Source organism: Pleurodeles waltl, chromosome 7 (assembly GCF_031143425.1).
Source record: "Pleurodeles waltl isolate 20211129_DDA chromosome 7, aPleWal1.hap1.20221129, whole genome shotgun sequence".
Classification (NCBI taxonomy): domain Eukaryota; kingdom Metazoa; phylum Chordata; class Amphibia; order Caudata; family Salamandridae; genus Pleurodeles; species Pleurodeles waltl.
In genome coordinates this window covers 132,647,467-132,670,886 of record NC_090446.1, presented here as the reverse complement: position 1 = coordinate 132,670,886, position 23,420 = coordinate 132,647,467, and the positions used below count along the sequence as shown (strand labels likewise).

At 44.0% G+C, this 23,420-nt stretch overlaps 1 protein-coding gene across 2 annotated transcripts in view; it reads right to left on the bottom strand.

The window, feature by feature from the left end:
* Nucleotides 1-23,420, bottom strand: part of HM13 (histocompatibility minor 13) — a 62,830-nt gene that overhangs the window by 33,695 nt on the left and 5,715 nt on the right. For both annotated transcript variants that reach the window (XR_011205457.1, XM_069243339.1), the window contains exons 2-7: nt 12,834-12,932; nt 12,658-12,740; nt 12,116-12,204; nt 9,205-9,290; nt 8,531-8,656; nt 1,676-1,733 (exon numbers count right to left, since the gene is read on the bottom strand). Coding sequence is in view for 1 of the 2 variants with exons in the window: in XM_069243339.1 (XP_069099440.1) it covers nt 1,676-1,733; nt 8,531-8,656; nt 9,205-9,290; nt 12,116-12,204; nt 12,658-12,740; nt 12,834-12,932 (541 nt within the window). In the remaining variant the exon portion in view is untranslated. The remainder of the gene's footprint in view (nt 1-1,675; nt 1,734-8,530; nt 8,657-9,204; nt 9,291-12,115; nt 12,205-12,657; nt 12,741-12,833; nt 12,933-23,420) is intronic.

The window sequence follows — 23,420 nt, the reverse complement described above, 5'->3', positions numbered from 1 at the left end:
TCACAGTTTGTTGCTGTTGTTCGACGTCGGAGTCTCCGGATTCTGATTCCGGAACCGAGAATGTTTCCTCTTCCTCGTCGAAACGTTGTTTTGTCGACGTGGACGCCATTTGTTGACGCCTGGCTCTTCGGTCCCGGAGTGTTTTTCTGGACCGGAAGGCTCGACAGGCTTCACAGGTATCCTCCTTGTGCTCGGGGGACAAGCACAAGTTACAGACCAAGTGCTGATCTGTATAAGGATACTTACTGTGACATTTTGGGCAGAAACGAAACGGGGTCCGTTCCATCGGCTTCGATGTCGCACGCGGTCGGGCCGACCAGGCCCCGATGGGGGATCGAAACTACCCCAAAGTCTTCCGATGATCGGTGTCGATGTACCTAACTATCCCGATACCGAACGGAACAATACCGACGCTTTCTTCCGAGATTCTGACTAACTTTCCGAACCGAAACACGGAGGGAAAAGGAATACGTCCGAACCCGACAGCGGAAAAAAACAATCTAAGATGGAGTCGACGCCCATGCGCAATGGAGCCGAGGAGGGAGGAGTCCTTCGGTCCCGTGACCAAAAAGACTTCTTCGAAGAAAAACAACTTGTAATACTCCGAGCCCAACACCAGGCAGCGGACTGTGCCAAACATGTGTATCTGCAGCAACATATGCCATCGAACATATACATTTCAGTGTTAACTTCATTGTTCATATACACAATCCCATGATTGATCTAATTAACATAACTGCCTAAACCAAAAGCTCCCCCCTTGCTCGTCCGTTGTCAACACGTGTTTCATCCGGGGGAGTGCCCCTACGATTTCCTCAGGACTTTCTTGTCAAATAAAGATCCATCCAATACTTCCTTACTAACTCAGTTGTGCCTAATTTCTTTTAATGCTCCAATGTACCTCTAAGGCAGTTATGTTAATTAGATCAATCATGGGATTGTGAATATGAACAATTAAGTTGACACTGAAATGTATATTCTTTTGTATATTTTTTCATGTACTAATGATTACATATAGGCTTTGAAATGGAGTGACATTTATGGTTATATACAGTGCATTTAATTTTGTGAATTCCAGAATGTTAAATAGGATTAATAAATTTGTATAAGGATATACTTTTGGTGCCTTTCCAGATAGATACAGTGTGTAGATTACTTTGACTGGTGTTAGATTAATTTTGATCTACTTAGAGTTGTTATACTGCATGTGTGCCATTACTCTTTAAAGTATGGTCACAAAACTAGTTGTAGCTAGATGCTAATGAAGAGTATGGAGAGGTGTGAAACAGTGACGATGAGTAACGACAAACAGAGGTGAGAGCAGAGGCTACGCAGGAGCCAGAGAAGGTGCCAAGCATTCTGCACCATAGTAAGAAACCAAGAGACTTCCAAACGGGAACAGGATAGAGGAGTTGAGGGAAGGGAAGAGGCCACAGTGACCGTGGAGGAGGGAAAAACAAATATATATCACACGCAAGGCTCAGTGAGGGGACATTAGAGAGGAAGGCACCTAGTTAGGCAACAGAGGAGCATGCTCTGCTGGAGGGCATCAGAAGAGAGAAAGTCCAAGTTGGGGGACGGCAAAGATAAAAAACCAGGGAGTCAAACGTGGACATGCGAAGCAGAGGCTTAGCACAGTTATAGAGGTAGAGATCAGAGGGCAAAAGGTACTTACGTTTAATTGGTGCCTCAAATGATTTGGCAACAGTGACCATGACGTTAGTTCCGAACACCTAAGAAATGATTTAACATATTGTAACATATATACAAAAAAAAAAAAAAAAGTTCTTGTTCACAAATACCTAAAAAGTACCTCCCTAAACTGCTCTTCTGCCCACCACCAGATCTCATGTTGCCCATAGCATCTAAGCATCATGTGGCTTTCGCCTCACCAACTCAAGGAGGAAGTCTGTGGGCAGCGAGGGAGGTCATGACTTCGGAAGCGTTTAAAGTGGAGGATAGATATAGCCGTTATGGCAAAGAACAGGGACAAGGCATTGCTCACAGAAACACTAGATTTCTTTTATGTTTAAAGTTTTTTGACAGCCACTTAAATAGCAGAGAGCAATCAAAAGGAACAAAAAAAAAACAACAAAAAAAAAACTCAACTATTAGGAATGGTTAGAAATCTATGAAGGTTGAAAGCCCACGACAGGGCAAATATAAGAATTCCCTAGCACAGATAGACACTCCTATCTATTAGAGGATGATAAAATCACGATCTTGGACTGATCTAGGCCTCTTCCTTCACAGTACAACAGGTCAGTTTAAAAAAATGAGATTCTGAGGGCAATTTCCTCATCCCGCCAGCAAGCAGTGACCATGCCCCCTCCTTTAAGTCATGACCCAGGGTTGACTCTCGAAAAGTAATCCGAACTTACTTCCCCGATATCTGTCTGCTATGAACACTAGATCACAGGTCAGATGCTAGATAATTTGGCTCACCTACTGACGTAGGCTCGATTGTTTGTGTTTCTTTGTCCGCACAGAACTTGATGGTCATCAATAGGGACCAGAGTCCAAGAGGGGTGTGGAGGGATGGTGTCTGTCACCACGCACCCCATGCTCGCATGTTCACGGGCATGACTGGTGGTGGAATGAGGGGTCTTGCTGGTATTCACAAAGGAAACTGTATATGTCTCTCCATTGGCGGTTGGTCTGCATGGGTGATTCGGGTCACCTTGTGTAACATGTGCATAAACCTTTCGATCTCTCCATAAGCCTGTGGCTAGGATGGTGTTATTTTGCGGTGATGAATGCCCGATGACCAGAGGTAGTCTGCAAACTCCTGGCTCTGGAAGAGCGGCTCCCTGTGGGTTCTTATTTCTTTCATCACGCCCTGGGAGCTATCATTTTTTCAAATTTAGAGGCAATTTCAGGAGCAGTTTGGGAGCGGATGAGCACAACCTCAGGGTATTTGGTGTATTCATTCATCCATCATAACTAGGGTGTACCGTCCATCTGGTAAATGGACCAAGTCTAGGCTGGCACACTCCCAGGGCAGCCTGGGACATTGCTCTGTAATTATTGGGGGTGGTGATTCTGGAGCCCCCATTACCTGACACCACCTGCATGACATCACAGCGGGTTCTATCATCCTATCCAATTGGGGGAATAGACTTTTGTCCGGAGGCTACTTTTCATTTTAACAATTACTTGGTGATCATGATGGGCAAGTTGTACTGTTTGGTCCGCCAGGCTGTGGAGAATCACTAGGCAGGGTCCCCCCAGGAGGCATTCCCGACGTTAAACAGGGCCTCCAAGATTAAATTTTGTTTCTGGGGTACATTACGGTATGTTGGCCTTTAACTCATGCCATGGGCCTGACTGAACTGCCCCAATGGCGGCAATGATGGCGTCTGAAGATAGCAGGAATGGCCTGCATCGCTCTGCAACATAGTGGACACACTCTTACATTTTCTCCGCTACGTCGGCATCCTTTTGTGTGGTAGCCCGGGAGTGACAGGAGAGATAGTCGGCAGGGTCAGTTTCACGAGCTCGATATTCTACTTTACAGTCGTACTCTTGCAATTGAAGCATCCATTTTCAATAGGCTGTGGTGGCTCTGTCTCTGATCCTTGGAAGAGGGGCACCAAGGGTTTGTGGTTGGTGTTGATTACAAATGGGTGTCCATATACATATATGTGGAAGTGCCTGCAGGCCAAGTGTATTGCCATGGCCTCCTTTTCAATCTGGGAATATCTATGCTCCGTGGTGGTGAGTGATCTGCTTGCGAAGGCCACTGGTGCCCAGTCTCTGTGCAGCTGTGATGTGAGGACTGCTCCCAATCCTTTAGGGCAGGCCTCCACCAAGAAGGTGGTGGGCTTCTGAGGGCCAAAATACGACAGGGTGGAATCCGCAGACAAAGCTTGCTTAGTTCTCTTAAATACCTCCTCCACGTCCAGGGGGCAGTGACTTGGGAGAGTTCGCAAAGTGGCTGGGTGAGATTAAAGAGGTCACGAATGAAATGTCCACGGTAGTTTACCATTCCGAGAAAACTCTGGACCTCAGAGATATTCATGTGTGATGGGGGGCTTCCTGTATGCTACGCATCTTCTCGGGGTCAGGTGCCACTGCTTCGCCCGAGAAGGTGTAACCAAAGAAAGTGAAGGTTCGTTTCATGAATTTGCACTTTTCACAGTGGAGGGTCAGACTTGACTCTTGGACCCTCTGGAGGACTCCCCGCAGGCGTTCGTGGAGTTCTGTCACTGGCTTGGGGGAGATTAAGATGTCATTGCTGATGTTAATGACACCCGGAAGACCAGCTTGCATTTCTTGAATAACATTTTGGGAAACTTCGGCAGCGCTAGATATCCTGAAGTTAAGGCAGCCATACCTTCCAAGGCCTACATGAGTTCAAAAAGTGGTGATATATCAAGATGCACGGTGGAGTGGTAGCTGGTGGTACCCTGACCTCAGGTCCACTTTAGTGAACCATTTGGAGTCTGGGAGCTCTCCTAGGATATTATCAATTGTAGGGGGTGAGTTGGCGTTTACTTCTGATCACAGCATTCCAGAGTCTCATATCCACTCCGATGAAGACGTCAGCTGGCTGTTTCTTCTCCACCACAATCGGAAATACCCACGGTGTTGGGCCAGTCACTTTTTTGATGATGCCAGGTCATTTGAGCTTCTCCAGTTATTCCTCTACTTTTGGCCTAAGATGAAAGGTTATGCACCGGTGTTGCAGAGCTATGGGTTGAATAATTTGGTCAATGTGATATCTTATTTATTTTCCTTTCAAGCATCTGATGACCAGGAAGGCTGCATTAAACTTGGTGAGATTTTAGATAGGTCCTCCAGTTGTACACCAAATGCAAATGAGATCAGGTTCAGGGCTTCGGCGGTGTGTCCGATGATCAGTATGCCGTGGCCTCCACCGGTCACATAGACGGTAGTGTCCACACTTGCCCCTTTGTAGAGATAGGCGACTTGAAACTTCCCAAGATAGTTAGAGGTTGTTATTGACCATATGCAAACTCGCTTTGTCTAGGGAATGGGAGCATGGCTAGGGCAGGATATGTGTCTGCAGATATGAGGTCAATTGAGGTGCCTTTGTCAAAGGGTGCGACATCGGTGTGGGGGCCTTTCTGCATTTGGCATTGGGGGAAGTGGGCACCAGGAAGATCGCTCGGACCTACAGCGAAGACTGTGTGGACAACATACTCGGCAACATCGTCGTCCATGTCTTCTGGTCCACTGTTGTCTTCGGTGATTGCATGGACAGCGTCCTTCGGAGTTTTTCTTTTCGCCGATCAGCAAACGTTTGCAAAATGATTATGCTCGTCACAGGTGGAGCATTTTGTGCCCTATGTGGGAAATTAATTTGACCTGTGGGGGATTCTGCCACAGTACCAGATTGATTTTTCTGCACCTGTGGGTTGTCTTGTGACACAGCCCATCTGAAATTGCGTTAATAGGTTCAGTTTTTAAATTGCTCTGTGGAGGGCGGCTTCTATATGTGAGGCTCTTGCTTTAAACAGTTCTTTAGATCTTCGAGGGTTAGATTGTTGCGGAGCAACTTCCCTGACACTTGAAAGATTGTTTCATTGAGTTTGGCTGATGAGCACTCCTGAATAATTAGGCCTCTTATTTCCTCCTGTTATTCTTGAAACCCACACAAGCTAGTGAGTTCTGTGAGTCGACCATAGAACGTGTTAGGTGCCTCCTCTGGCTCCGGTCGGGCTTGCTGGAGATGAAACCTTCGTAGTCCCTGTTGGCCAGGGGCTCAAAGAGTGCATTCAGGGCAGTGACTAATGTTGTTTAGGTCCTCGGGGTCGTTTTAACCAGGGTTTTGTAGATTTTGTTAAGTTTATACCACCTAGAAGGAGCAGCAATGTGCGATGATGTTCTGGCTCAACTTCAGCACCTTCAAACTAAAATTGGAGGCGCTCCACCCAATTCTTCCACTTTGGCACCTGCAAGGAGAGTGCACCTTCGACTACCATGATGTCACGTGAACTAGTTGCATGTCAGATAGTGCCCCCTCGCGGCACGAGCACTGTGACCTCATCGCGGCACGAGCACTGTGACCTCATCGCGGCACGAGCACTGTGACCTCATCGCGGCACGAGCACGGTGAATGCTGTGTGCGGAACAGCAGTCTGGCTTAGGCACTGATGCCTATAGATTACTGGCTTTGGTCTCTCCGGATTTTCGCTACTGAAAACATGGGAGTGTGCCTCCTCATGAGGTTCTCAGCAATTCTTTTATTAATGCAGAGGACTTTTTAGTAGCTGTAACCGTGGTGCATGTCTCTCTTGCCCTTAACGTGTGCCATGGTGGCACTGGTTTGCAGCTGGTGTGGGTGAGTAGGCAGAGACTCTGAGGCCATGGGTCCCCCCGACCGGGCCGCTCGCTACGTGATCCGGGAGCAGCATGTACAGTGACCTGCAGTGGTGCATCTTCTTTTGATGAATGCACAACTTTTATTCTGTGATCATGACACTTGGTAAACCGAATTTGCCAGGATTATAAATCTTCATACCAGTCTTCATGCTCCGCTAGGAGGGGTGCGGGACTGCACTCGCTATGGGCGGGCAGTCGAGCACGTGGAGTGACGGCCGCAGGCACTCTGTTGGTAGGTGCCGGCTCCGTGCGCTGGGCAGGGGTAGAGCACGAAGGGGTAGGGCCTGGTTCACGTACTGGCCCAGTCACCAGTGTACAGTTTTACTGCATGCTGGGGCCTATACTGTGCAGCCACTCCACGTGCTTTTATTGCATGGGTAGGTAAGGTGCTGTGAAAAACCAAATCACTGCCACAGTCGGTGCATCAGAAAGACCACCCGTGCATCCCCCGTAACATAATAGCCACTTTCAGCTCCCTCCTGGAAAACTTTGCTGTCAATGGGCAGAGAGGAGAGGCTTGGTCCAGGAAGATGATGGTGGTTCCTGCACCCCCTGCCAACAGTGCAGCAGGTATAAAAAAAAAAAAAAAAAGATGGTAATGAAGAAATTTCTGGGTGGGGCCATTGCTTCTGACTGCGAGCAGGGAACAGTGGTAGTAGCTGCTCCAGCTTAACATGTGCATGTCACTTTCACCAGCTGTCTTACAAAGGCCAGCGGCCAGCCTGACATGCACAATATAAACCTCTCCACCCAGCGGTCTTAGATAGCTGAATGGGTGCAGGGACAGGCTCCCAGTGCCTGAGGGCCTAACATATTTTCTATAGCACTTTGGACAAAGGCACTGTGCAGGATTTCAGTCTATGCTGCAGCCGAGATTGTGTTATATCTAGGATGTAAAAGCCACTAAGCAAGATGTGGGCCCTATTTCCACAATCACCAGCCCTGAGGTACGGTGCTCCAGGACAAAGCAGTCTTGTCCATAATGAGTGTCGTGCAGAAGATGCAGACCCTATAACACACTCCAGCCTTTTGAAAGTAGTGAATGGAATAATCTCCCTTGTGTAGACATCTCATTCGCAGTCTACGAAATGCTATGACTGCGTCTCAAATCAGAACCCTTAGGAAGCTGGCATTCACCATTTGCCTGTTGAGGGAGGCTGGGAATCAGGGACACAAAGCAGCCAGGGGCAGGTGGTATAATTGTCTGCCTGTGTTGAAGGATAAGGAAAATGGACTGTAACGGACCTACTCTATCAAGATGGCAGGCGTTAATTGCTCCTTCATTATGCGCCTTTGTCACGGACCGAAAAGTCATGGCAAACAAAATTACCAGTGGTTAACTTAGAAGTTGCTGGGTATTAATGAATTAATCAGTGTGAGATTAATGTATCTAATGACTGACGTTTACTATTTTGGGTTCTTTTATTTTCATAAGAAAAAAAAAATCTGGTTTCAGCCATACACAGATGTGTGCAGAGGAATTAGAATTCTAGGTGAAGAAAAAAAAAAAAAAAAAAAGAGATGGTTAACTCACTCTACAGACTTCGATAAGGCTTAACTGGCAGGAACGAAGATATTGGCTCAGCTAATGGGAATGCTAAGGTTGCTGGCATAAATTACTGTGTTCACTGAACACATTCCAATTCCTAGAGGGAATAAACACAGCAAAGTAAAAAAGCATTTTTTTCCATTGGTAGAGTGCTTCTAAAACTAGAGGTCTGTCATACGATAATTCAGCCACTAAGTGGAACATTAGTAAAGACAAACAACCAAACTCCCAGCAGAAGAACAAACAGTCAGAAAGACACTAAGACACAAGAGCCCTGAAAACACAGGCACATTTGAACATTCTGTGGACTGAGGTGCATCCAGTTGGTCAATGGGTATGCTTCTGAGGGACTAGCAGCCGTCATCTATGCCCACCTGCTAGGCTGTGATAACTTCACCCAAAATGAAAGACAACCAATTTAACTCAACATGTTTTTTTAAGCGAATAGGTGAACTGGAGAACAGCATCCACTTTCACAAGGTGCACAAAATTAAGCTCACCTCCCTGTTGTGGTAAGACCACAAAGCATATACACCAACAACCATGTCCCCACATGCTAACTTCCAAAAGGCCCTAGGTATGATGCTGATGATTTCTTCCTGCACCAGCTTTATGTGTAGTTAGAGGCCTCACCCAGAACACATCATACACAAAAAGTCCGCCAAGCAGTATGCAGCCAGTGCTGACGTTGTTCAGGTGCAGCAGCTCTACGCCATTGAGCGCAAATGCCAGGCCGAAGAGGTTATTTGCTATCCAATGCTGAAAAACAAACAGAGAAGTCAACATGAGCTTTCAAGGAAAGAAAATGACACATGAAGGCACTGCACTTATCGGCCTGTGGCGTCAGTAAGAAGGCAACATCCACACATCCGCAATAAGTACCCGCCCCCAACAAATTATTTTTTTTAATTCAGTAAACGGAGATAACTCCCTCTTCTGCAAAGATCTACAGCTCCCCAGAAGTAGGCATTAGAGGCTGCCACAGAGTACTGGAATACTGGAGGCCAACTGTACCAGGAAACTACCTTGATTCTTCATAATATAGTGTAGGCACGGTAAGAGGAGGAATCCTTCTTTCGGAGGGACGGTAGAACAGTAGCACAATGAGTAACCAAAGACCACATAAATACATCGGTCTACCAATGTTCAGAGTTAAAATGGGACAACAGGAAGTAAGAAAAAAAGGGCAACTTCCCGTCTTGCACGCGCACTGATTTACAGGATGAAAGAGCACGTAATTCAGACACAAACTTATTTTCTGCAAATACTATTGAGCCTGTACACCCTATGCACTCTCAATGGCTTACCTTCTTCAGCATGTACCAGACCCCGACAATGCTGCTGAGGGCTACACATACAAGGTCCTTGGTGTCGAATTCATAGTTCAGAATTTCTGCAAAACAAAATGATTTGATTTAATTCGCAAAATTTCACCATGTTATTCAATGAGGAAGCAACGTGAAAAACCTGAAGAAAACTGCATGCTATGTGTCAGTAAGCAAACCAGAGGAAGTCACCTGAAAGGAAAACAACAGAAAGCTTCTAGCCAGTAAGAAACTTCCAGCCAAAACATAACACTAACAGTCATTAGCTGCCACCAAAACCGTTAGATTCTGTTAACTGGTGAGCCAATCAACTAGCAGCCAACCAAACCAGAAGCTAAGATGGACTATCGAAAAAGGGGTACACTGTTTCATAAACGAGAGGGAAACGAGAAAACTAATCAAATAAGAAATTGGCGAATCTATACTGAGTATTCTTAGGAGGGCCCTCAAGCACCCACTAGGGTGACAGGTATCATCATCGGGCTCACTCCTCGCCAGACTGGTGCTGCAATGCCTGGCGGGCCTCCCAGCATTCTGGGTGGCACTCAACCATTGTAAATTCGCTAGCAACGAGGGTCTGGGAACAAAACTAAGTAAGGAAAGGAGAGTGTAGAATACGACAGAAAAATCTTAAAATTAGTTCTGAACCTGAGCCATTATTTTAATGTGATAGAAATTGGGTTCAGGCCAAGATTAAAAACAATAAATATAAGAGTGTTTACTGGAAATAATGTACCGTCACACTCTATATTTCAGGGAAGGTAGTTAGCCTAATCCTGCATGGTCAACATGTTTCGCGTCTGTAGTTGGTCACAAAGTGATCCAGTGACGCTTCTTCAGGACCCACACAAAAAAACTATTGATTATTAAACTACTTCTCCTATGTGTCAAAAATAAATTAAGTGCATATCAAGTCACTTACAGTGTAGAAGACAGACTATGTCTAAGTCAATTGGTCAGTAGTCTACAGGCGCGCGGCAGGGGGGTAGGTTTTCCCGACGAATCAAGGATAAAACCAATTTGTTCTCCTTGGTTGATGCTAGCGCAGACCTAGGGAGCCCAATCTCTAACATGGGATGGGCGACTGTACTGACCAATTGACTTGGACATATTCTGTCTTCTACACTGTAAGTGACTTGATATGCACTTAATTTATTTTTGACACAGGCAAGCATAATCAATTGCTGGCCTCATCATCCAAGTTCTTCCTGCATCATCCTTATTTTTAAGGACAAAAAGGACACTGGACTGAGTATCTAGTCATTCTTAAAGGAAGCTAATGGACACACATTCTCACTTCTTAATACGAGGAGACCAAAAAAGGCCTGAGGTTATGGGAGATATTTTGCAGCAGTGGACTCAAACATGCAGAGACATCAGTCTGTGGTTCTCCTGTGCAAAGGTCAGATTTTGATCCATGTGGAATGATTAAAATGTTTTAAATCCTGCTGCAGTCCTTCAGGGGATAGCTGTAAGGCTCTGGGAGTTGGGCACCATCCTAGGTACGTAGTTAAGCTTTAATGCACATTATTTGCATGAGCCAGGCATGTTCACACAGGCTTTCTAATCGTCCAGTGGTTTTGTATTGCTAAAAGGTAAAATCAATGTGAACTTCAAAACACGAAGGGTTTTTAAATCTACTTACTTAAAATATGGTGTTTATGATTCCCACTGCAGCCCAGGACATAAATGACCTGCCGCACTTGCCTATTACATACTAGCTTCTACAGCACTGAATGTCACCCCATGTTTCTGGCGGGGTGCAGATTATCACACAGATTTAAACATTTAGGGTAGCTGGAGTCCAAACGAGGTGTATAACCGCCAACAAACATTTCTCACTCACTCCTATACACTACTGGTACATTTTTATCCAACCTTTGTCCTGTAGAGTTTAGATTTCTGGCTTTCTGAAATGAAGGTGACTAGGTTTAGCTGTCAAAACGACATTCAAAGAATTGCAGGGTTTGGGGCCCTCGACTTCCGGTGATCTGCCTTAGTGTTGCTATCATCTGACGGTACATTGTTCGGTAAGGCATATGTTAGAGGACTGTGTGCTTTTGGACTCTGCCCAGCGGGGAGCTAGGTTTTAAAAAATTGTGTCCTTGGTCCCAATGAGCCTTTCCGATGGTAGAGAATATCCACCAGAAGTGAGTGTAGAGCTCGCAGGGTGTGGTATCACAATATCGACTTTTAAATATAATCCTGCAACGATAAATGCAATGTACTATTGTCAAACTGTAGTTCAAGTGAGATGAATATGGTTTTGAGGGCGTAAGGGGTCTCCAGAAGGGGTGTGGTTAAAGTCGCATAGATAGGAATCACTTCCAAGAGGCACGGCCATGCACTTAAGGGTGTGGCTTAAAACATCTTAAATAAAACCCTGTGCTTGATAAAGTGTGCCACCTGGCAAGTATTTGGGTACTTCTGTTAATACACCCAGCCACAGCACACAAAAACAAACATGCGGCTAAAACAAGCCAGAACAATGACTTTGCCAATCCATGTTAGCAATATCAGATAAATGAGTAACAATTTTGTTGTGAATAATTAGAACTGAAAATGTTTCAAAATCTAAAACATGAGATTATGTAGGAGGGAGTGGCCTTCAGGGTGTCTCAGTGACTCATGTTCTCTCCTTTACATCTCTTTCATTCACAGTCCCCCCATTCTGTAAGTCACTTATGTCATTATTCTCCCGACATCTTGGCATTCACCGAAGTTGTTGCTGGTGTTGAGTTGGGTTATTTGACCCATCAATTAAAGTAGCCTATGAGCAACAGAAAACATCAACCAAGCAGTGCTTTAACAGAAAGGTAAAGGAGGTGGGTGTTGGAGAAAGCCATACAGTGGGTGCACATTTCCACTGAGAGAGACAGGCACTAAAACATACCTTCCTTGTTCTCTCCCGTTCCCTGCACAAAAAGCAGGTGGTACTGCTTATTGGGAAAGTTCTCTGGAAAGAAGCGGCTCATGATGGGGCTGAAAAGAAAAGGGGTGTAGGAAAAGAACGAGAGAGTGAATCGGTAGATCAAAACCTTTATCACAAGAACAATGACCTGTTTATACAGCATCTCTATCAAACATGTCCCACTGTGCACCGTTGTAAAAACAACATTTATGAATCAAATAAATGCTACTCATTTTAACGATCATTGGAGGAGATTTAACTGAGCGAGCCTGTTGATCCGGTGGCCTGCAGGCTGCACACATACTTGCTTATATCTAAGACATCCTATGGAGTTCCCACCAAGAGGTTGTGGGGGATCTTAAATCTCCCCTTTTTTTACTGCAAGTGATCACGCTGACTGAAGAACAATCCAACCGATCCAACCGAGATACCTGTGAACCAACATACACTTGCGTTGTACACTCTCACACACATGATCCCCCCAACAGGATGATCCAGGCTACAAAACTGATGACAATTGTTACCTGATGGTATGAGATAAGGCAAGGATGCCCAGGATAAAGAAATACATGGAGAGAAGGAGGTTGATGTATTCTTGAGAAAATATCTGAAATGAGAAGAAAATATCAATTTGAATTAGGAAGCCAAATAAGCTACTCGTCCCAGAGTTTCATTCTTTTGAAGTAGTGCCACTGCTCACCTTGAAGAAGAGGTAGAGGCCAAAAAGGGTGCAACTGGCAATGATGGGAAATCTGGCCGCATCCCGACTTGTGATAGTCTCCGGCATGTCCGCAGGGTTCTGCATTGAAAAATATAATGAGACATTAAAAAGCAAATCTATACACATACATCCGGTAAATACCCACATGCAACCCTATACGAAGGCCTTCAGATCAGAGGGGGCATACTCACCCCCAGCCAAGAGACCCACAGTCCGCTCCAGCAGCAAAGCACAGTTGACAGGAGCAAGGCTCCAAGATAAACTAGAGCCACAAAAGACAGTGACCACATCTAACCCCAGCAAACAGGCCTGTACAACATTACACAACTAATTGCATACACTTCTGCAACATCTGTGTTTTACTATCACACCTCTGCATTTGGCAGTCCCTTCAGGAGCTTCGTTTCAAAGCTCTGCAAAGATGTTTTTATGCTGCCAAAATCTTTGTAGATATACTCCCGCCAAAGAGCATTTGCTGCACCGTGTCCACAATGTTCCTCCCTTAACAGTCCTTCACATGTTGCCTCCATCAACCTTTCCTAAGAAGGTTCCTACTCAAATATTTACTTGTACAGTCTGTCACAGCCATCAGCCAGAAAAGTAACACGAGGATCAAAAAGTAGTCAGAAAGTTAAGAAAGAACAAAATAAGCCCATGAAGGCGAAATTTATTATCAGTAGTTTACATCTGACTAAAGAAATACCAAATTTCAGAATATAGGCATACCATGTCACATATATTATCCAGAACAGACACACTTTGCATTCAAGATATGTGGCCAATGGAAAATGTTGCCATTAATGCTGTGTCTCCTATCAAAGAGAGCTGTCTGGTATCTTAACTACCGCTCCTGACTCACCCCACACCTCAGTTTACTACTATGGTCTCCCAAGCAACCCAACTAAATTCTCCCTCATTTATCTCACCTTTAACTCATCCAAAACCCATTCTGCTACTTTTATCTCCCTAACCCCTTTCCACAGACTCCTCCATTACTCATCCAAGCCTCATCCTAATACTATAAACTCCCAATTAACACTTCTGGATTCTTCCCTCCTCAATCCGTCCATTATTCTAGTCAATCCAACTAACAAACTCACGCATCCTCTGCTCAAATTAACTTATACTAATACTGCACTCATATTTCCCTATACTAATCAAACACTAATTCCTCTTGGGTTCCGGAGTAGCGTGCTACTTGCCGAAAAGCGATTTGACACCTCATCAGTGGTAGTACGCACTATATGTACACATTAGACACTGGGCAAATCAAGGAGTCCTGAGAGAGGAGGAAGTATGTTAAAGTTTCCTTCCTGACAGACAGGTTCTTTCTTAACAACAATTGTTTTTACAGAAGGGCCAAGAATATGAAACTGAGACGCGCCAAGGCCCCTTGAGATCATCTTGCACATGTATGTTGTTTAGACAATGAGTGCAGGTGGGGAAGAAGCACATTCACAGTCCGCTGTCAGGATTATAATCATTTCTATAAGCCTTCCCCCAAAAAACAGGCACAGTGGATGCTGAAGCAATGAATCACGGTCTACTCCCTTTGATTCTTGGTTTGTGCACTTATGGCGTAATACCACTTCCAATTTAGTGTACTGCTGTTACTGGCACAGTCACTCAAATAGTGTGCTTCTTTCCTTGCATATCACTTTAGAAGGCTTCTACAGAAAAGTTCAGACATAGCAATTCAGTTTGTGTCTTCCAATTTACACTTAAACAAAAATATTGCTTGGCTTTACGTTTACTCTAAACTCTTCAAGACCAGGAAGCATTTTCAGGTTACAGCCTTTGCTAAAGACATCTTGGGGACATTCAGGAAGCTGACCTAGGAATGCACTCCACCCGTTGCTAAACACTGGCTTTGTGGTTGGTAACTCACATTTTCTTGCTTTTCATTCGCTGGCTTTATTTGTTTTAGGCTGTCCAGCTTCAGTTTGTACCTTTCCTTGCCCACACCTTATTCACAGTATCCTTCCAAGTGCTCCCTTTCTGTAAGCAAGCCTGTAAATCTTGTTCTTATCTCCTCACAACTGCTGTGCATTCAAAGACCAAGGCCAAATGTCAGGCCTAGCCTTCGGAGAGCACTTGTTTACTTTTCTTTCTCTGACTTCAAAGTGAGAGGATTTATGAGGCAATTTTGCTGCATACTGTGGGTAGGAAAGAGTTTTTTTTTCCTAGCACACAACATTTTAATGAACTGTGTAAGAATTTCAGAATTAGGAACACAAATGAAACACAATTTTCACTATTTCTGAAGTATGTTGGAAAGAAATACTTTAATATGATCAAAACAAATCACTACGATCGGTGATGCAACTACCACATGTTTGGTCTGTGCTCTGTATACTTTTATTAGAAAAACTGTTATGTCTGTGCACATGTAATTGTTATTTCAATTGAAAACGTGTTGTCTAATAGTAGTGTGCTACTACACCATGAATACTCTACTATGCCACGCCACTGTATGCTGCACCACTCCACTGCACTCTACACCACTCCATGGCTCTCTACTCTATGCCAATGCACTCTTCTCCACACTAATCTACTCTATGCCACTCTGCAACACTGCACTCCATGCCAATACACTATGCCAATGCACTTTACTCTGCAACTCTCAACAAATCCATGATATGCCACTCTAATCTACTCTGCTCCACTGCACTCAACACCACTTTATGCATTTACACTCTATGGAAATGCACTCTATCCTGCACCACTCCACTTCATTCTACTCTGAAACAATCTCCTCTACTCCACCCCGCTCCACTCCATCCTAAGCCACTCTACTCTCAACCACTGCACTCTACTCTGCATCACTGTTCTCTACGCCACTGTAATCCACACCCTACACCTATGCACTCTGACCATCTACTCTGCAACACTGCACTTTCCGCCATTGAACTCTCCACCACTCTACTTTGCACTACTCCACTTTACACTACTGCATTCATGGCGTTATACTCTACTCTGGCCCACGCTATGCCACACCATGCCATTGTGCCCTGCGCCACTCTGCTCTGTGGCGCTCTACTCTACAATGCTGCATTGTATGCCACTGAATTCAATGCTACTGCACTCAACATCACTATACTCTTCAACACTCTACAACACTCCAGTGTATGCCACTCTACGCACCTCAACACTTTGCCACTCCAATACACGACACACTGCCACCCCACTCTACAACACTCCACACTCACTCTCCTCTGTGCCACTAACTTTTAGCCATGCTGAAAAGCAGCCACTCTGGTGTACAACATGCCTATAACACATTGGCAAAGCCAACAGCTGTTGCATAGGAGACCTATTGGCTTAGCCAATGCTTGTTTAGTTTGCGTCCAGAGTAGGTCTACCCAAGTTACAATACTCTTAGTTCCACACAAAAAAAAGTTACAATACTTCATCTCGACACTGCTCCCATCCTTAGAAAGTCATGTTTTTTACATTTACAGAAAAGTACATTGCATTCAGGGGCAAGCATATACAACCCACCAAATCAAGATTAATGTAAACAAAAACCCAAGCATGTACGTGTGCGCGTTTACACAATAAACAAATGTCTTAGGCCCAGCATACGTTTTACTCCATCGACATCCTACATTTTCAAAGCAGTGTACATCAAAGTGCTTCTCCATAAGCATGACTAAAATGGGTAACACACACCTCAATCAGATGCATGCCATAGAGGGTATTTTGATCTTGAAGAGGAAAAAAATATCAAGGCGAATCTTTAACAGCTCTTATGTGCATCACCATTGCTGTGACGGTGTAGTCTGCACCTCTAGCGCTTTTACTGCACAACTTACTTAAGGATATACAAAGTGGATAGCCTACCACAGCACCAAAACCAAAGCTGACGCTATCTACAACTCAACACCTTTTTAGTAGAACACACAAAAGATATCTGAAGTTGTCCCATAAACTGCCCGAGTTTTATGATGTTTCTTGTCTACAATGTAGAGGAACTTTCAGAAGGAGCCTAACTGGTCAACAGGGGATCTCAGCCTAGGACCACCACACTGAAAGTGTTTATAGGAGACTGCTGAGAGGGGAACACCGTGTTCTGCGGGCCAATACAGTTAGCTGGGCAGTGGACTAACCTTTGGGCTGGGTACACTAATAGTAAGAAGTCAAGGGAAGAGTGCCACTTGGCACTAGAAACTAAGATGTAGATATGGCCTGGAATCCAGTGAGATCTCTTTCCCTACTCATACCTGCCAACATGTTCTCTGACTCTCCATCTTAACATGGACAGCTCTCTCCATTCCCACCTGGGATTGCTTCCTCTCTTTACCTAAGCAGACTGGCCCTAACCCCTTATAGTGTTTATTGACACTGGGTGAATAAGTGAACATTTAGAAAGAGACTAAGCAAAAGGAACAGCCTCAAAGACACTGATCAAATACCTTGTTCCTTTTTAGACTGGACATTTTGAAGAACCTTTCAACAGTCTTGTAACTCATCTGGTGATGGTCATGTTAAATTAGATTTCTCCACTAGAAATAAATGGGTCACTTTGCTTAAATTCACAAATTACAAAAGTTGGAAATGGTCTCAAACAAGTGACAGAGAGAACTCTACACCCCTTGGGGTACCAAGGCAGCTATCTAAGGAAAGAGGAGTTATATTGTGTCCAAACAGGGCCAAGTGGATCTGCAACTAGGAGGATTAACTTACATGGTGGAAGAGTGTGAGGGGATGGTGCAAGTGATTTTCAATATGAACTGTTATTGATACACCCTTCTGACTCTTTATTAACATATTCATGCCATAAGATACTAAAAATAATGTTTGAATAACAATAGACTTTCCAGTTATACAGAACAAATCAATGAAAGCCCAGTACAACACAGTCCCAATTGGATAATGCTATAGGTAATCAGTAGCCATGGCAAGGGCTACTCTGTGCCTTTTGTGTGATAAACCATGCTTCCATAACATACCTGGACACAGGCTTGTAGATGGTTGTTAATTCTGATCCGGTGCAAAGTGCTAGTGCTTCTGTGAAAGAGGAGACTGAATATTGTTTGGACAGTGGGATAAGCCATTTAGTGTCCAAGTTCTTAGTCTTAGTGCAAGACTGCATAAAGTGCTTTACTGACTCTTTGCCACCCACTTTGCAATCACAGACCTCAGAGTTGATGCAGCGGTTATAGAATTTAGCAGTATACATTTTAATGGGCAAAGTGTCTAGGAGGGATTTTTGATATAAAGGGAGCTGTGCATCGGGGCTAATGCCATTCAGATATTGCTCCATGCCAAGGTGTGCTTTGTTCGCAAGTAGTTGCAAGTTAAGATAGATTCCTTGGCATGCTATACCAATATGGGCCTTTAGTATAATGCCAATAATGCTTCTCTGACCACAGCTGCAGTGATACTGGTAATGTAAGCTGGCTCTAACCAAAGATGCTCAAGACCAAGATTTTGGAGGCAGTTTCTCAGGTACACACTTCTGGGTAGACGCTGTGCTTAATTATCATATAGGTAGTGGTGCTCCTAGGGTACAACGCAATCTAAGGCAAAGTTCATCCATGAATTTTAGTTATCAAGTCCCACGCACCGTTCATGCAAGACCAGAACTAAGAATTTATGCAGACATCTGGCAAGCACCGTCGCCGCTAATAGACTTGTCCTATCAGTCCTTGGAGCACTAAACAGGAATCAGAGTATGCCACTTCATCTATGTTTGCGCCCACATATCTGTTCACCCTAGCTTTCCAAAGCGCCTTGGACTCATCTCTTATAAAGGGGCGGACAAGCTGTAGAAGACAAGTGAATGCATGCAAATAGTGCAAGACATCATACATACCCTTTGATCACCGATCAGAACCTGTGAAAGACGAGTAAGCAGGGGCAGACTGCAAGGTCTTGAAGGGGCAGGGGCAGACTGCAAGGCCTTGAAGGGGCAGGGGCAGACTGCAAGGCCTTGAAATACCAATAGGCTGTTAAAGTGGCCTTCTGGGAGATCTATAGTCTTCACCCATTTAAGATGCTATTATTAAGCATACAGAAGCTGCCAACGAGCTACCAATCAAAACGCTTAAAGCTGCAGGGTACTGGATGGTTGAGTATGGGGAAGGTTGCCTCAGAGCAAGGTTTTTATGGTGTTCAGTTCGACCATACCCATGGCATACAAACATCAAATATATTGTACTAAAAAGCAGACAAAGGGTCGTGAAAATGGATGCTAAAGAAAAAAAAAAAAAAGAAAAAAAAAAAAAAAAAACAAGGCTTGCTTTATTTTCTCCAATATCCATTTTGTCAGGGATTGCTTTCTTCCCCAGTATTGCTGGGTTGTCACCCACTGATTTCAGATGTTCAGAAGTACCCCATGCATTCCAATGACGAACGAAGGGTGCAGCCAAACAGTCAACAGAACAAACACTGGCAAGACAGGTCTTGCCTTTGAGCTTTATTGGCTTTACCAACTACTCTTGTTCAAGCTCTACAACATCGGCAAACGCAACCGAGGAGTAGGGGGTCCGGGGATGGAAGCAGTGCTTAATTTGTAAATAAAAACGTGCCGGTGCCCAAAGCCCTCCTCTTAAACACACGGCTGCTGCTATTAAATGTGCCAACACGGAACACTGAGGCTGGGTAATCCTGAAGCCATCTCGGGCCTCGTCAATCCATTTACAGCCATTCCCTGTCCCTTCACCCTTCAGCTCACTCTTCCAGGTTTCCGTTTTCTCGCTTTGTGACGCTTTTTCGATTTCCCCTTCCTCCGTCTTTCCCGTAACTGTCTTTTGCTCGCAGCAAATGCTTGAGGCAGAAGAATAAGCCCCGGCCCTCAAAAATAAGTGCAGGTGCTCCACACCGGAAAAAAAAAAAACGAGCACAAATTAAACACTGGATGGAAGGAAAAGAAGCACTTCAGTGAGGGGGGCAACATAGTGGGCGCTGGAGAAACATATAAGGGAGAGAATAACAGTGGGTGAAGGGAGAAACACACAGGTGAGAGCAACATGGAGAGCAGTTGGGGGGGGGGGGGCTCACGGTGGAGAAGCACATGAAGAGAGCAACATGAAGCATGGGGGCCGACAAGCACATGAGGGAGACAGTTCGGAAACACATGCACCCTCAAGGACTGCTTAAGCAAAAATGAAATAAAGTAGTTCCTTAAAAGTTAGCAGGGGAAGAAACACAAGTAAAGGCCTATACTCTAGGGAGACAAACTCAAGATGGACAAGGCAAGTCATTGGTAAAAAAAAAAGAAAGCAAATGACAGAGACGATAAAGCCAACCAATGAGCAGGTTTTAAGCCCACTGTACATTCTTGGTAAACTGACAACAGTTTTTTTTTTGCAACTTGTTTATGCTGCCTGGTAGGCTCGACTGAAAAACTGCTAGACAAAGTACTCTGATTGGCTGGTCCAAGATGTGATTCAAATGCTTCAAGCCAACGGAAAAAGGTTCCAGAGCAAATAAAACCAACGACTGAAAGAGACGGGATCAAAGCCCCCTACATAAGTTTAGAATATAATGTTCACCATGAAAGACGTAAGTGCCATAGATAAAAGACATTAAAAAAAATGGAGATAAAAAAGAGAAAGTGGAAAACGCAGATTGCGAGCAGAACAAAAAAGAAAAAGAGAAAAGCAAAGAGAAAAATGAAAACGAGGTAAATGAGCTATGAGTGGGGTCAAGCACGGAGGGAAGGGAAGAGAATATGAGATATGAGATGGGAGCAAAAGAGCAGCAAAAAAGGAACAAGAGGTCAGCAAAAAAAAGGGACGATGGGAGCAAGAACAGAGAAGAATTAGGACCCATGGGGGGGAAGAAAAAAAAAAAAGTATTACATATAGCCTCGGTATTGCTAAAATCTATATTTTGGAAGCACCATTTTATTGAAGACCTTTTTCTTAAATCTTTTTGTGAATTTTGTAGCTCTGTTTTATACTGTGTATAATGCAAGTGTAAAATAATGACTTACATATTTACATACCTCGTAGCACTAAAAATACACAAGTCACTATTCTCCAGTGCACCAAGCTTTAGCTCGGTTTCTCTGGTTATACACAGACCGTTGAAGTGCATTAGCTAATAGCGGTTTTGAATGTATGATGGTGCATTTCCCACTAACAACTTGGTTTTATTTATTTTTAATGTAAGATGCGCGTTATTTTATATTTAGCTACCCGACTGTGAAAGACAAAAAAAAAAAAAAAAAAAAAAAAAACACACTTACAGATTTTTTTGTTTTCTAACCACTCTTTGACCCCACCGGTGCGCTCACCGACCCCACCTCATTGCGTGCAGCATCACAGTTCCCATACTATTTTTAAGGCACTTTGAACACTGGTGTGATAACAGTATGTCTAAATGCAAGTTGATCATGTCGAACAAGATAGGCTGACCAGAATTTTAAAGGCCAAACAGGGACATTTCAGAAAAAAAAATATATATAGAAAGACTACAATTGTACTTCAACCAAGAGCACAGAATGACAATGCTCTTCAGCATAGAATTACAGAAGAGGCAATAAGAACATAAATAAAATCCTATGTTTTAAAGCCAGGGTAACGCTTGTTAATTAAACTGTTTTTTTTAAATAGTTGCTATCTGTGCTTTGGAAAGAAAAAAAAACAGAAAAAAAATAAATAAAAATAAACACACAACAACACGCCTTCCACCGTTTTCTGACCACGCTCTCTGAAAACCGGGACATGAGGTACGTTTCTCAAAATCTGCTGGGACGGCTGGTGAAAACAACGGGACTGTCACGGCAAATCCTGGATGCCTGGTCACCCCAAGAATAGGACCCGCCATCGTCACCAGCTCCTGCTTTATGTCCTGCATGCCCAGTCATCCCACCGATGCCAGGAGACGAACAGAGATGGGACACAGGGAGATTGCTAACAGTGAGAGGGTTACCTTGCACAGCTACAGCGAATACACAGCAGAGTTCATCTGATACTTCAAGTCTCGTGCACAGTCCCAGCTTCCAAGAGAACAGGAGCGGATGTCCGCTGTCGCTTCAGTCCAATCTTCCATCAGTCTGCTCCGGACAAAAGTGCTTACCCAAACATTACTGGAGGTTATAACGCTAGTGTATACGGGGAATAGACAGACATGTTCAAGTCCCCAGCGCCGGAAGTAACTGCCACATGTAGAACCTCCTGCGCGGACCAGAACACATTGTCCCGTATTCTAGTTCATTTAGAAACCTGCACACGCCCTCCCTTCCAACACTCCATGTCCTCACTAGCAATATTCTGGAAAAAACGCCCTGAATGCAATTATTAAAACAATCAGACCGTGATATCAGAAATCAAAACAGAAACGCATCAAAACAAACGGACACTATGTAGATCAAGGCAAAGCAATTCAAATACGCCAGTTGGTGACTGATTATTTTATCATCACAACGCAAGCGTCCATCTACCGCCCTTCCGGAGTCTGCCACCCGTGCAATGTTTCCACACACACCACAACAGGTGCAGCAGACAGTCCTTTCCTGCCCCACACCCTGCCTCCTCAAAAAGCACACACTCGTGATGCCACCTTTGAACATGAGCAGAAGATACCTGTTTGCACACCGTTCACGTCACAGGCTAACGCCCACACTATTGTGCCAAGTGCCAGTCCAGGCCCAGTATTGTACCAAGAAAGGCAACACTGCATCAAGCCGTGATTATCAAACTCCTACAGAACACTGCCGACAATCATGTTCATCGGAGTAGTTCAGGCCTATTACTATGCCAGGTAGTATACAACACAACATCACAAACTATGACATGTTTATAAATGGTACAGCTGTTGTAATTCAGTTGCTTTGTATCCGCACTTTACCATTTGTTCGATGAGGTGATGGCACTTTATCTTGTGATTTGCTGCTATTATAATGGCACTACACCTGTAAGCGTTGACTAGGAATAACTGGCACAAAGGCACTTTAGGATTTCTTTTTACCTTCTTCTCAACCTGGCAATGTGGTTGCACTTTACCATCTGTATAATGATATGATGGCACTTTATCTTGTGATTTCCTGCTATTTCTGTGAGTGTTGATGAGGAAATTGGCACAAAGGCACTTTGGGATCTCTTTTTACTTTATTCTCACCCCTTCCATCTGTGACCTGTGCCCAGCTGAGATCAATGTTTTAAATTGTCAATTCTGTTCTGGCTATATCTCTGTTGCTGTATTTTGTGATTGAAATATCTTTGATGTCGGATAGTTTTCATGATTCTGCTCAATAAAAAAAAAAAAATATATATATATATATATATATATATCTTATTTTAATATTAGAGCATGCCCAGTACTACACCACAAGCATCAGGCAATGGCTGTGAAATGTTACAGAATATTGCAGATAATCTTTTCCCACTATGTGGTGTGGGTCTCATAATGTGCCTGGTCATAAAACAAAGCATTACATAACCGTGGAATATTTATAGAACAGTGCATAAGTAATTTTGTGTGGGCTATACAACAGTCATCGAGCAAACGATTTGAAGTGTTAAATGAATATCGTCTTTGATATTTTTTTAAAGTGTAATCGAGGCCTATTATTGTATGAAGCCAATAAGATTGAAATGTTTATGGCCAACAATA